The following is a 13,609-nucleotide window of genomic DNA, read 5'->3' as shown; positions in this document are numbered from 1 at the left end:
CCCAAAGATGTTTAAATTGATACCCAATTTTACTTACAAATATTCATTCTTCGATCTTTTATGACCTCTTGATTTTCTTTATTCTGTAGTTTGACCCTTGCTGACTCCAATGAGAATATCAATATCTCCTTAAATATATATCAAATTGATATAAATTTTTCTCTTTATGAAGCTAGACTTCGATACCTTTCATCCAAATATAATTTTTATTCATAAAATATACTTATTTTGAGAGAAATAATCTGATAGATTTTAGACTCCTTAATCTGGCCGAACTAAATACTTTTTTTTTCTTTGGCCAATATGACCATTGACTCTTTCGATATCAATATCACCCTGTAGAAAACTCAGATTTAGAATTGAATGGAAAGGTAAGACAATAAACTTACAAATATTTCCTTTGATATATAATTTTTCATATAAAATATCGTTCTTGATGGTATAAAACTGCTCGAAAGTTGAAACTTTTTGTCGTAGCTCGAACCCCTCTTATAGTCTGACCTTTATAGCTTCAAATATCGATTCCTCTTTTACATAAGACCGATTACCAAAAAAACTCTTTATAGAATGAATTGTTTAATTAGATTATGAGAACAATATTTATGACATGAAAGATGATAAGCAAATAAAGATTTCAAAGTAGAAGATTAATAGAATTTCAAATAGTCACCAAATACGAGAAGAAGCATCGAGAAAAGCTACACGCGACCACATTTATCGGATTTCCATGGAAATAAACCACAAAATTTACATGGACTCGTGGCTTTCTGATTTCCTTTGTGAAACAATTCTTCACAGATAAACTAATACGTGGGAGCATATTATTGGATAAATGGTGTCGTCGGATAAGGTGTTATCCTTCGCCTCTCTGCCACCTCTCGATTCTTATCATTTCACCTCCCTGCCTCTTGTTCTTCGGTCTGTTCCGTCTCAGTCAGATCAGCGTTGCAGACGTACAGAGAGCCCAGCTAAGCGCACCAGAAATGGCTTCAATCAGCATGACAACCTCACTCATAGGTGGTCTCGGCAACGCCGTCCGTTCCTCGGTCAACCACCGGCAAGTCGTTATGGCTAAGGCAGCCAGAGTGGACGACGGAGTCGAGCAACGGTATGTAAGCGGCGACCAGAGCAACAACACCCGGAGGAATCTGATGTTTGCCGCAGCCGCTTCTGCCGTCTGCTCCGCCGCCGCCGGTTGTGGGGTCGCCCTGGCTGATGAACCCAAGCGCGGGAGCCCTGAAGCTAAGAAGAAGTACGCCCCCATATGTGTCACCATGCCCACGGCAAGCGTTTGCCACAACTGAGAGCCATTGCTGAACGTAATGCACTAGTTTAAGCTAGTGTAGGTTGTTATTTGTATGTATGTTTGATTACCCCTTCTGCAAGCCTTGTCAAATCTTGTGTTGTTTCTCAATGAACAAGTATTAGTGGTAAATGGGAGCTCTGTTTCTCAGCTAACTTCATCTTTCTGTGTTGAGTTTGATGTTTATTGCTTCCATTACCCTTCTTCTTTAGCATTCATTGGTTGCAGAAACGAGTGGAGCAGTTCCAGACTGAATCCAAGACAGAAGCACCCGAACAGACATTAACACACACATAGGACTGAGTCTGAGATGATATTATAAAGCCGATATTTTCTCCCCAAAATCCTATTGAATGCCTATTCTTGTATGTCCGAGTTATTTTCAATGAAGAAGTGACAATATTGATGAGGAAAAAAAATTTAAAAGTGCAATAGTTGAGAAAAGTCGTAAGAAAGAAAGGCTTACCTACTTGTGTGAAGTTAATTGATCAAATTACTTTAGATGATTCCTTCATCTTTCTTTTCTGAAATGGCATAAAAAAGCATTTTCAAAAGTCCTCTTACATGATTTTAATCTCTCTTATTATATTTTCATTCTCGTCGTTTTCATTCGTAAAGAATGATCAGCAATAAAATTATTCAGCCATAGTTTTTTTCTTCTTTTGCTCAAAATGCCAATAAAAAACTAGATCGAGTAAGCTAGATTATTTAATAATCGCAACTAACGCGATTTTCAGTGATATAATGGGTGGTGTGGCAGGTGAAGCGTTATAATCTAATATCCACCGGGGTCCCCCTTTCTCTCCGTTGTCCCGAACGGAATTTTTTTTTTTTTGTCTTAACTACTGTTCGTTATTGGTTAAATTCCGATTCTTCTTCGTTCAGTTTTCCAAAAGAAAATGATAAGGTGATGAAGACAGAGTAACGCATGTTATTAACAATTGATTAGACACCTCTTACATGATTCTCCAGCACATGTCCTTCTACCGTCCTTCACTAAACCAAATGAAGAAAAAAAAAACAAAACCCAGAATAGAGAAAGACTTGATGATTGTGTGCCAACCAACAGTTGCAGCAGAAACACTCTAACCCATTTACTTTTCTCCTCAATTGACTAATCGCAGCTTAACTTCTCTCTCTGAACAGTATTCCCCAGTTCATCTTGAGTTGAGATCAATGTAGGAGGTTTATGAACGATCAAGCGTCTAATTTGGTGAGATAGGCGTAGCTGGGAAAATGTGGAGTGGGACCTGCATGTACAAGGAAAGGACAACCGACAATCCAAGAAGCAGCAGCAGCAGCAGCTGCTTAGTGCACATTAGCGTTTGATCCGTCAATATTATATCTAAAGTAAGAGAAAAGAATGGAAGAAAGTAGACAGGTCAAAGAAAGCTAAAACGACCTCCTCACCTCTCGCTCTTCCCTTTCTACTATGATCTTTCAATCATCTTCTGCTTTGCGTGTGTGTTTTATATAATCAACGAAATTGAATACTGATAGCAGAGTCGTATGAGAGGTCAGTCTTCCACGGCACCGACACTCACAGCTGTATGTCTTTGCGCCACACGGGCCACAGCTCAGCCTTTTTCAATTTTCTTCCTCGCCACTACAAAATTCTTGTTCCTCGGTTTCATGCAAAGATTGCCCCAGACCCGAAACTCACCGGACAGTTCAAAAGATCGCCTTGCCGACAGCCCTTCAATCCCGAACCTAACCCTAGACTCCAGCCCCACCCATCACACCAAACTAAGGTAAATCGATGAACTTGAAGACTGACCACAGAGTTTGACCACCTTTGCCGAGTACAAATCACTGCAGCAACGCTTCTTATAAGTAAACATTAGCCTTAATCGTGTTCGTTAATATTCATTTATCAATTCCTAGTTAGAGACAAGGTCAACTGGATTATACCGTTACGTGACCGTGTCTATGCAACCGGGAGGCGGTCTGTTTTCTGGTCGAATTCACGGTGCGGATACTGTTGTTTGAAAATTTCCATTTTTCGGAATCCCTCTCCGGACGAGAAGAGAGAGGAGGGCGATCGGGTCGTGCCGTTGTGTTGCGTTTTAGACAGCAGCAAAATACAAGAAAATTACAAAAGTATACCTTGCGTAACAGTGTTGCAAAAATCGCCGCGTACTAATCGAATATTCCTTTCGCTCGGCGAGTTGTCGGCACTCGTCGCCTCGTGCTGGATTTGCTCCACCATTTGCCAGCTAGCCTTACCTTACTGAGAAGTGTGGCAGTGGTTTTTCTGGTAAGAACTGAGAAAGTAAAGTTTTCATCTCCTTGAAGCTGAAGGTATCTAACTAGAGTTCTGTAATTTCACCTTTTCCATCGTCTTGTTTTTAATTATGTAATTATTTTTTATATACTGTGGATTAAATTACTGGTGTGGTTTTTCATTTCATTCATGGTAGTGACCGTGATTGTGCAGAGTTTTTACTTGGCGAGGGAAATCCTAAAACTTCTGCTCTCTATTTCCTTAACTCGACGGGGAAGAGAAACAGGTATGAAATTATTGAAATCTGTTCTTTTTTTTGTCTATTTTTTTCTTTTATAATTTTTTTTTATGTCGTCTGTAGAAATGACTAAAGCTTATCGGTGAAGTGTCGCTTTCTTTCTTTCAAGGCATTTTATTGAAAAGGAGAGTCGATGAAGAGGGAAGGATAGCGCAACGGAATTCTCAAGCCTGCCGCGGCAGATTGTCTCTGCAGTCGGTGGGCGATCTCTGCCGCGTTTCGTCAAGGTTTCGGATCTTGAAGCATTGGTTTCCAAATTGTCAGAGATCTGAAGTTATTTTCTCGAGAGCTCTCTTTTCTGTTCTTCCATTTTGAGCAGATCTGACTGAAAACTAATGGTGCATTTGCCTTAAAGAATTTACATTGCTTCTTGTTGGGTTTAGTCGAGCTGAGGACTGGGCAATCTGACTATTGGAAAGGAAGTTCCGATTCCGAGTCCTTTCTGAGGTGTTTTGGACGAGTACTAACTTCGCAAATATCCTTGAAAGGAAAAGCAGATTCGGAAGCTTTTGTGCATGTGGTGGGTGCCGTAAGTTCAACTCTTCTTTTGGTGCATGAATTGACTGTAGATCTACTAGAGATTGTGGCAATTCCTTCCGTCGGAACAGTATACAGCAGACAATGGCGGAAGAAGGGGAACCGGGGGTTAGTATTGATTGTGTTCTCTAAAACTTAAACTATTTCTGTTCCGTTTTTTTCTGTGTCTTTTTGGCTCAATTGAGTGTAATTCCCTGAATTTTGGTTCCTGGAGTCCAAAAATTATTAAATCCCTCAACTTTGATTGCTTCTTTGTTGTTCTCGTTATAGTTTATAGTTTTCTCATTATTTCCCTTCTCAATTGATGTACGTGTTCTTCTCTACAGCCGAAGCCTTTGAAACACCTTAGTGGTCAGGTTTGCCAGATCTGTGGCGATGGCGTTGGGATCGCTTTAGACGGAGATCTATTTGTTGCCTGCGATGTGTGCGCATTTCCTGTTTGCAGGCCATGTTATGAGTATGAGCGCAAGGATGGGAATCAATCCTGTCCTCAATGCAAAACCAGATACAAGAGGCACAAAGGTTCAGTTTTTTTTACTTTTTGGGTATATCCTAAAGTAGAAAAGTTGATCTTTCTTGGGTACTATGTTCTAATTTTATATCTGACCCTATTGCTTATTTTCAGGGAGCCCTCCTATTCGGGGAGATGAAGGGGACGATGGGGATGCAGATGATGTAGCTAGCGACTTCAATTATTCTTCCGGAAATCAAAATTCAAAGCAGAAAGTTGCTGAGCGCATGTTGAGCTGGCAAATGAGCTATGGCCGTGGAGAGGATGTTGCTCCTCCAAAGTATGATAGAGATGAAATTCCTCACAATAACATTCCGTTGCTTACTAATGGTTCCACTGTAAGTTTTCCAGCACTATTTATTGATATTCTCTTTCATTTATGTTCTCATATTTGAAATTATTTGTGCTGGTTGGTATTTACTTTCCTGCTTGTTTTTTTCCCTTTAATTGCAGGTTTCTGGAGAGCTGCCAGCGGCATCTCCCGACCACCTTACAATGCCATCTCCTGGAGGTGTTGGTGGTGGGAAGCGTGTGCATCCTCTGCCTTACTCTGATGTCAATCAATCTCGTAATGATTGTTTATTTGTTTCTATTTTTGGTGCTTCAGTAGTGCAATGAGCTCTATATCGTTCTGATGTTGCTATATGCTCTTGTAAATAGTTGTTCACATTCTGTACAATATGTTTTTGCAGCAAATATAAGGGTTGTGGATCCATCAAGAGAATTTGGTTCTCAGGGATTCGGAAATGTTGCTTGGAAAGAGAGGGTTGATGGATGGAAGATGAAGCAAGAGAAGAATGTTGTTCAAATGAGCAATGGTGGCCATGCAGCTTCTGAAGGCAGGGGAGCAGGGGATATTGATGCGAGCACGGATGTGCTGATTGATGACTCCTTGCTGTGAGTTTTTATTCAATAGTGTTTCATACAACTTGCTCTCTAGTTCTTCTACAACTTTATAACTCTTGATGTTAAATTGATCGGAATTAACATTTCTGGATTCTTTGTTAATTTCATCTTTGCATGATGTTTGATTAAGTTGCAAAAGTCCATTGAGTCTTATGATTTTGCTACCTATTGTGCATGTTCTTCTCAAACCACTGTGAAATCATTGAAGGATTATATTTGGTGATGTTCCTTTCTATTGGTTAAATCGGTTGATTTTGAATGTGAAAAAGATGTATGGGCCAGATTGCAGGACTACCCTGGTCTCAGGATTGATTATATGGTAATCCTACATATGGTTTGTGCCCTTATTTGTGGAACTACCATCTTGCAAATTGTTCATAAAGGAATTCATAGGACCAGGCCTGGTCAGGCAAAATAAAGGACATTTTTCTTGTGAAGCAATAGGAACTTTCAGTGTTCATAGTTGTAAGGAAGAATCTTGTAAATTCGCCAAGTTGTGTGTGACACTTTTTTTTTATCATTTATTAATTGACATTGACTTTCGGGTGAATGATCCTTGATTAACCAGTGTATAAGTTCAACAGCTTCCAAAAGATTCCATGGCAGTGCCTTAAGTTTTGCAGTTCTTCTGTTCTTGTATACTTTTTATTCCATGTTGATGCCTCAGACAATTGGGCAATTTTCTACATGCCTTTTAGGTGCGACTGAAAATTTTGGGCTTAGTGTAGGTACTGGAAGCCATTGTACTGGCCTTAGTTTTGTTTGGGAGGTTTTTGGTACTGTACTTATTTTTGGAAAAAAAATTCTGCAAAAAATTATGGTATGACCTTCACAAAAATTGCTATTGTACCATGGTACTGGGCTTAGTTTTTTTTGTATGCAGTCAGAGTCAAATAAGAAAAACTGCAGAAAGATATCACTTTCACAGGTTGAAGAGAACTTCAACAACCTTGGTTAAACAAAACTAATTAATGTTAAGGTTGTACTAGTTTATGCTTTTATAAGTCTTTAAAAATTTTCTCTTATTAGAATCATGTCAATAGAATCTGCTTCCCTATTATGTTCTTATTGTAAATGCAACTCTTGAGGCTGATAAATAGAACTACGGAATTTTTTCTAAAAAAAGGAAATCAAGTAACTTCATAACAGAACACAAAATTTGAACATGTTTGTTATAGTCCTGATATGTGATCTGCAACTTCAGCTTGTTTCAATGTTATCAGATCACCAGTAGCCAATTAAGAGCAAAGTGGAAGTTTTGAATTGTTAACAATCTGCATCAAGAGGGAAGTACATCTGTGTAAAATTGAATCTTCTAAATAAACCCGTCTCTATTCTCAGTGCCAAGTCTTAGTAGAGCATGTGAAGAAGCTCTGGCTGCTGCTCATCTTCATGTTCTATAGCATGCATTGTGATTTGTTTGGAAGTTTGTGTGTAACCCATAATCTCTTGTACAATTTGATGAAGAGATACTCTTTATGATTTCTATATACCATTTCATTTTGTTTTTATTTTTATTTATATTATATCTTTTCTTGTTCAGTCTAATTTTGGTAAACATTCTTTTTGACGTATTGGTTGAACAAGGAAGCACAAAACTAAACTCCCATTTGATTATGCAGGAATGATGAAACACGACAACCTCTTTCAAGGAAGGTATCTATTCCTTCCTCCAAGATAAACCCATACCGGATGGTCATTGTTCTACGTCTGGTTATTCTCTGCATCTTCTTGCACTATCGTATCACAAACCCTGTTCCAAATGCATATGCCTTGTGGTTGATTTCTGTGATTTGTGAGATATGGTTTGCCATGTCTTGGATATTAGATCAGTTCCCTAAGTGGCTCCCAGTGAACCGTGAGACTTACCTTGACCGACTTGCTTTGAGGTAATCATTTTTCTCACTTTTAATATATTCTGCCTTCTCCAACCATATTAAATTATTCTTATTGTGTACTGTTATGGATGTAGGTATGATCGTGAAGGAGAACCATCTCAATTAGCTGCTGTTGACATATTTGTCAGTACTGTGGACCCTTTGAAGGAGCCTCCTCTTGTGACTGCCAATACTGTATTATCAATTCTTGCAGTTGATTACCCAGTTGATAAGGTTTCCTGCTATGTCTCCGATGATGGAGCTGCAATGTTGACATTTGAAGCTCTGTCTGAAACTTCAGAGTTTGCAAGAAAATGGGTTCCTTTTTGCAAGAAATACAGCATTGAACCCCGAGCACCAGAGTGGTATTTTGCGCGGCGAATTGACTACTTGAAAGACAAGGTCCATCCTTCATTTGTTAAAGACAGAAGAGCCATGAAGGTTAGGCATAGTACATTAACAAACCTGAATCTAATCTCTGCTTCTATACATGTTTCATGAAATAGTTTACTTGGATATACTGCAGAGAGAGTATGAGGAGTTTAAAGTTCGTGTTAATGCACTTGTTGCGAAAGCACAAAAAATTCCTGAAGAAGGGTGGGTAATGCAAGATGGGACCCCATGGCCTGGAAATAACACCAGAGATCATCCAGGAATGATCCAGGTTGGTATTTCATTGTTTGGTCCATGGAAATTGTAATCTCAGATGTTCTTTGAAACATTTCTATCCTTTGAACATTAAGTGTTGCCAATGATTTTCATAGAAAGCTGTTCTTCAGGTAATGTGTCACAAGTTGATACTTGTCTATACCTTTCTGTAAATGCCTTTTTTCTCTTTGCAGGTCTTCTTAGGCCACAGTGGCGGGCTTGATAGTGAGGGCAATGAACTTCCACGCTTGGTCTATGTTTCCCGTGAGAAACGTCCAGGCTTTCAACATCACAAGAAGGCCGGTGCTATGAACTCTCTAGTAAGTAGTTTATCCATTACATTACACAACTTAACCATGATTACATAACTGTTTCATCTCTAATCAACTTGCTCTTTCTTTTAATAGGTACGTGTGTCGGCAGTTCTTACCAACGGTTCATATTTGTTAAATCTTGACTGTGATCATTACATAAACAATAGCAAGGCCTTGCGGGAAGCCATGTGTTTTCTTATGGACCCAAATCTTGGCAAATCTGTTTGTTATGTTCAGTTCCCTCAAAGATTTGATGGCATTGATAGGAATGATCGATATGCCAACCGAAACACTGTGTTCTTTGATGTTAGTTTGCTATCATCTCTTTTGCTTCTTCTCCTTTTTTTGTAATTTCATGGTTGTACGGTATTTCTTTTACCATAATAATTGTCATCCCTTCATTCATGACAGCTCCCTTTACTTTTCTCTTGATTTCAGATCAATTTAAGAGGTCTAGATGGCATTCAAGGGCCTGTTTATGTGGGTACTGGTTGTGTCTTCAACCGCACTGCTTTGTATGGATATGAACCTCCCCTGAAGCAGAAGCATAAAAAACCAGGACTGTTCTCTTCATGTTGTGGGGGATCAAGGAAGAAGGGTTCAAAGTCTAGCAAAAGGGGTTCGGACAACAAAAGGTCAAGTAAGCATGTGGACTCCACTGTGCCCATATTCAATCTAGAAGACATTGAAGAGGGGGTTGAAGGTATGACAGTCGAATGAGCTCTCTTCCTAGTTTCAAAACATAATTTTAGGCCTCTCCTTCTCTTCGACTTGTTTATTTGTGTGTGTTTCTCATTTCCTCATGACTGTGGACTTAACTTTAATTGTATAATCAGTTGTCTTGTTGTTGTACTTAATTTTCATTTGTTCTATGTCTCCTTACCTTTATTGGCTGAGCAGTTCTCTGGATGTTGCTGTTTCTGTGCTTTTGGATGCAGGTGCTGGTTTTGATGACGAGAAGTCTCTTCTCATGTCACAGATGACGTTGGAGAAAAGGTTTGGTCAATCTGCTGTATTTGTTGCTTCTACTTTAATGGAAAATGGCGGTGTTCCTCAGTCAGCTACTCCGGAATCTCTTCTGAAAGAGGCCATCCATGTTATTAGCTGTGGATATGAGGACAAGACCGAATGGGGAAGTGAGGTATGCTTGGTCCTTGTGAGGATATTGTATGAGTATCATAAATACTCCTCTCTCTCTCTCTCTCTCTCTTTCTCTTCCTCTAACTTTCAGTACCTGGTTCAAAGTAAGCAGTCCTTTTGGTGCCAAAGATTTTTAAGGGGATCAAAGCAAAAAAAATTATTTATGTTGTGAAACGCTGATTCTTGAACTTAATGATATTTTTGTAAAATATCAGTTAACATAAACTACAATTTGGTTTCTGGAATTATTAGTTTAAGACTTTCCGATGTGCAACATTTAAACTTTTTACTCATTTTCTTTTTCTCTGAGGAATTACAATCTTCTGAGATATTATCCTTGTGTGAGGACTAAATTCTTTCTTTCATCCCAAAATTTTTGTTGGATAAATACCCTGGTGTTCAACCAAAAAAAATATTGTGACTATGTTGTGCCATAATGGTGTTTCTGAGTAATCTCTGATCCCAACAATTTCTAGCAGCTTGAAAAATGTAGATGAACAAAACTGGTCACCTCTTTACCCACATTAAATGTAGTTCTTGGTTCCTTACCGTTTGATGTTGTTATGTGGTTTTCACGGTAATGTATTCCTTCATGGTTTTGGCACAAAGGGTGTTGGTTGAAGTATGTAGTAATATTGACAGGGAACAGTATTGTGTATGATTTGTTCAATCGATTACTCGATGCATTTTGAGCAATTTCTCATCTTTTCCTCGTAAAACTGCACCCTTCTCTGCAGATTGGATGGATTTACGGTTCTGTCACAGAAGATATTTTGACTGGGTTCAAGATGCACGCCCGTGGTTGGCGCTCAATCTACTGCATGCCCCAGCCTCCAGCCTTTAAAGGATCTGCTCCTATTAATCTTTCAGATCGTCTGAACCAAGTGCTTCGGTGGGCTCTGGGTTCTGTGGAGATTCTTTTTAGTCGGCATTGCCCCATTTGGTATGGATATGGTGGGAGGCTGAAGTTTCTTGAGAGATTTGCATACATAAACACCACCATTTATCCAATCACTGCTATTCCTCTTCTAATGTATTGTACATTGCCAGCTGTGTGTCTTCTTACAGGGAAGTTCATTATACCCCAGGTACTTCACTTGCAATATTTCAGGTTTATTATTTAATCTACTTCAATCTTCGTATCATAGTTGTGTTCAGAGAAAAGAAATAATAATTTGTTCAGAGGCATAACATCCTTTCTACTTGTTTTTTTTTTTTTTTTTTTTTTTTTTTGTAAACAACCATCTTAAGCTGTGAACTAAGACATACTCTTGATGTCGTTCATATACTGATGATCTCCTATATGTTTACTTCTTATGTGTGCAGATTAGTAATATTGCCAGTATCTGGTTCATTTCTCTCTTCTTGTCTATCTTTGCTACTGGTATATTGGAGATGAGGTGGAGTGGGGTTGGAATAGACGAGTGGTGGAGGAACGAACAGTTCTGGGTTATTGGAGGTGTCTCAGCCCATCTCTTTGCCGTTTTCCAAGGTCTCCTTAAAGTTCTTGCTGGTATTGATACCAATTTCACTGTTACATCTAAGGCTTCAGATGAAGACGGTGATTTTACAGAGTTGTACATGTTCAAATGGACCACGCTGCTCATTCCCCCAACTACTCTTCTTATAATCAACTTGGTAGGGGTGGTTGCTGGGATATCCTATGCTATCAACAGTGGGTATCAGTCATGGGGTCCTTTATTTGGCAAGCTGTTCTTTGCCTTCTGGGTGATTGTCCACCTTTATCCTTTCCTCAAGGGGTTGATGGGCCGCCAGAATCGGACTCCAACCATTGTGGTTGTCTGGTCTATTCTTCTCGCCTCTATTTTCTCCTTGTTATGGGTTCGAATTGACCCTTTTACAACCAGAGTGACAGGACCAGATGTTCTACAATGTGGAATCAACTGCTAGAAAGAAAACACTTACATGAAAAGTGTGAAGGTTTCTTTTCTTTAGGAGGCGGGACTCGAATCTTCAGGCTTGTTTCTGCTCACTTTGTCGGTAATACATATTGTGAAGTGTATGTAGATAGGACATTTTGGAGGGATTTTGTTCTCTGTTTAATTATTTTATTGTTATTATGATTATTATTTTGTTACTTTGTAAAACTGAAACAAATGTGTTGGAGATTAAGGCAGCGTTAGTGTCCTGGTTGGAAACTTATATCCCAGGAAAAGTTAGAAATATTTTTTTAAGATACACAATTCCAAGAAATCTTCAAATAAAAACTTATTAGTGATTTATTAAATAGAAACATTTTAAAAAAATTAAGGAAACTTAAATAGACTTGTTAGTGCCTTTTTAGAGAAATAAATAAAAGTTAGTAATTAATCTCACATATTACCGTATTTATTTGATAAAAATTTTAGTAAAATAAAATAGAAAATAGAAAATTAATTAATTTTTATCTGAAAATAAATTGCTCATATTAAATCAACAATTGTATTCTATATAATTATCCACATTCGAGTTGCTATATTATTACAAAAATGTTTAGAAGGTTGGTTAATTAGTTCTTCCAAATCATCTTTATCTTCTTCTTGATTTTGTCCAAATGTTATATCATCCCCAACAATTTCTATTAGTTCATCTCCTTCGATCCCTGCACTATTGCAATCTGATAATCGTATGATATTGTGAATAATACAACATGCAATGACAATTTACGCTTGAGTCATTTATGGGTATAGAAGTGCTCGATCCAAAATTGTAAACCATTGTTCTCTCAATTGTGTTTCTTTATGATGAATGTCGATGGTTGAATAACTTTGTTGTAGTATGAGGGAGAAGATTTTCATCATATTTATTTAAATGATATCTAGTTGAACGACAACGTGCCAAAAAACAAAGCAAGTTAGTATACCCAACATTCATACAAATAATAATAACAATTAACATGAATAAAGGTAACATGTACAAAAATAAATAATATATTACCTCTGGGGACGACCAACTCGTTCAATGCATCTAATTGTATGCATCAAAATGCGAGCATCAATTGTTGATCCTTCCCACCCAATTATTACAAAAGTGAACTCTATATGAAAATTAGATATTGCCATCACATTTTGTGATAAATATTATTTCCAATTCCAAAACCTAACAATGTACTTACCAATAATATGGATTTTTATGTAAGTCTCATCAATTGCTCTAATGCAATTCTGAAATTTGCATATTGAAAGTTAATATAATTGTTCTTTTAAATAAATAAATACATAAATAATAGTCCATGTAATTGCTTACCATGAAATAGGGATAATACTTATACTCGCTATTTTTTTATGGACATTTCTAGGTGGAGGAGTACATATGTAATCATTTTTTTAATTTGAGTATTGCCTATAGTATTCTATTGAAATATGTACTAATAGTCCAAAATGAACATTTGAAACGTTTCATTGACATTGGATGCCTTTGGCCCTAACTTATGGTAACCATGAATATATCAACTTTTTTTTCAATTTTAATGTTCTTGGTGTCCATAAGAAGTCTCCTACTTTTTAACAAATTACAAATGTTGGTAAAAACATACGGTCTTATCATATACATATATCTAAACATATGTTCATTATGCTCTAACATTAAGCATGAGTCCCTCCACTCAATCCAATTTTCTAAGGCGTATGTATTTTTTTAAAATAAATTGATATGATAACTAGAGAAGTTGTTATCTCTCTTAAAATAACAATAGCAATCTCATTGGTAATAACCATGGTAATCTTAACACCTATATAATGATAAAATATCAATACCAAACTATATAACAAACACATAAAAATTAAGAGCTCATTGATACCAATATGAAAATTCATATACATGACTAAAAATTCATATATAACATTAAAACA

At 37.5% G+C, this 13,609-nt stretch overlaps 2 protein-coding genes across 2 annotated transcripts; both read left to right on the top strand.

Moving 5' to 3' along the window:
* Positions 1-983: 983 nt before the first annotated feature.
* On the top strand, positions 984-1,304 carry LOC137937431 (photosystem II 5 kDa protein, chloroplastic-like). Its single transcript, XM_068782493.1, has one exon. The coding sequence runs from the start codon at positions 984-986 to the stop codon at positions 1,302-1,304; it is 321 nt and encodes a 106-aa protein (XP_068638594.1).
* Positions 1,305-3,935: 2,631 nt separating this feature from the next.
* On the top strand, positions 3,936-11,848 carry LOC137936302 (cellulose synthase A catalytic subunit 3 [UDP-forming]). The gene is made up of 14 exons (XM_068780888.1): positions 3,936-4,470; positions 4,689-4,884; positions 4,988-5,211; positions 5,327-5,441; positions 5,566-5,770; positions 7,402-7,668; positions 7,752-8,097; positions 8,183-8,320; positions 8,499-8,624; positions 8,712-8,924; positions 9,057-9,321; positions 9,557-9,759; positions 10,496-10,846; positions 11,085-11,848. Exons 1-14 carry the CDS (start codon positions 4,447-4,449, stop codon positions 11,667-11,669), a joined length of 3,258 nt encoding a protein of 1,085 aa, XP_068636989.1. The 5' UTR covers positions 3,936-4,446; the 3' UTR covers positions 11,670-11,848.
* Positions 11,849-13,609: the final 1,761 nt, after the last annotated feature.

Source organism: Aristolochia californica, unplaced genomic scaffold (assembly GCF_029961685.1).
Source record: "Aristolochia californica isolate CCGP_79_NKW_82.1479 unplaced genomic scaffold, dmAriCali1.0.hap1 SCAF_7, whole genome shotgun sequence".
NCBI classification, from domain to species: Eukaryota; Viridiplantae; Streptophyta; class Magnoliopsida; order Piperales; family Aristolochiaceae; genus Aristolochia; species Aristolochia californica.
Note: the sequence above shows the minus strand (reverse complement) of the source record. Positions and strands in the feature narration are given on the sequence as shown.

Bases quoted from the DNA above. Each gene is read 5' to 3' on its own strand.
- LOC137937431 (XM_068782493.1), top strand. From the start codon at position 984: ATGGCTTCAATCAGCATGACAACCTCACTCATAGGTGGTCTCGGCAAC.
- LOC137936302 (XM_068780888.1), top strand. From the start codon at position 4,447: ATGGCGGAAGAAGGGGAACCGGGG. The intron at 5,442-5,565 runs GTAATGATTGTT...ATGTTTTTGCAG, and splicing joins CTCTGATGTCAATCAATCTC to CAAATATAAGGGTTGTGGAT. The intron at 8,925-9,056 runs GTTAGTTTGCTA...TCTTGATTTCAG, and splicing joins GAAACACTGTGTTCTTTGAT to ATCAATTTAAGAGGTCTAGA.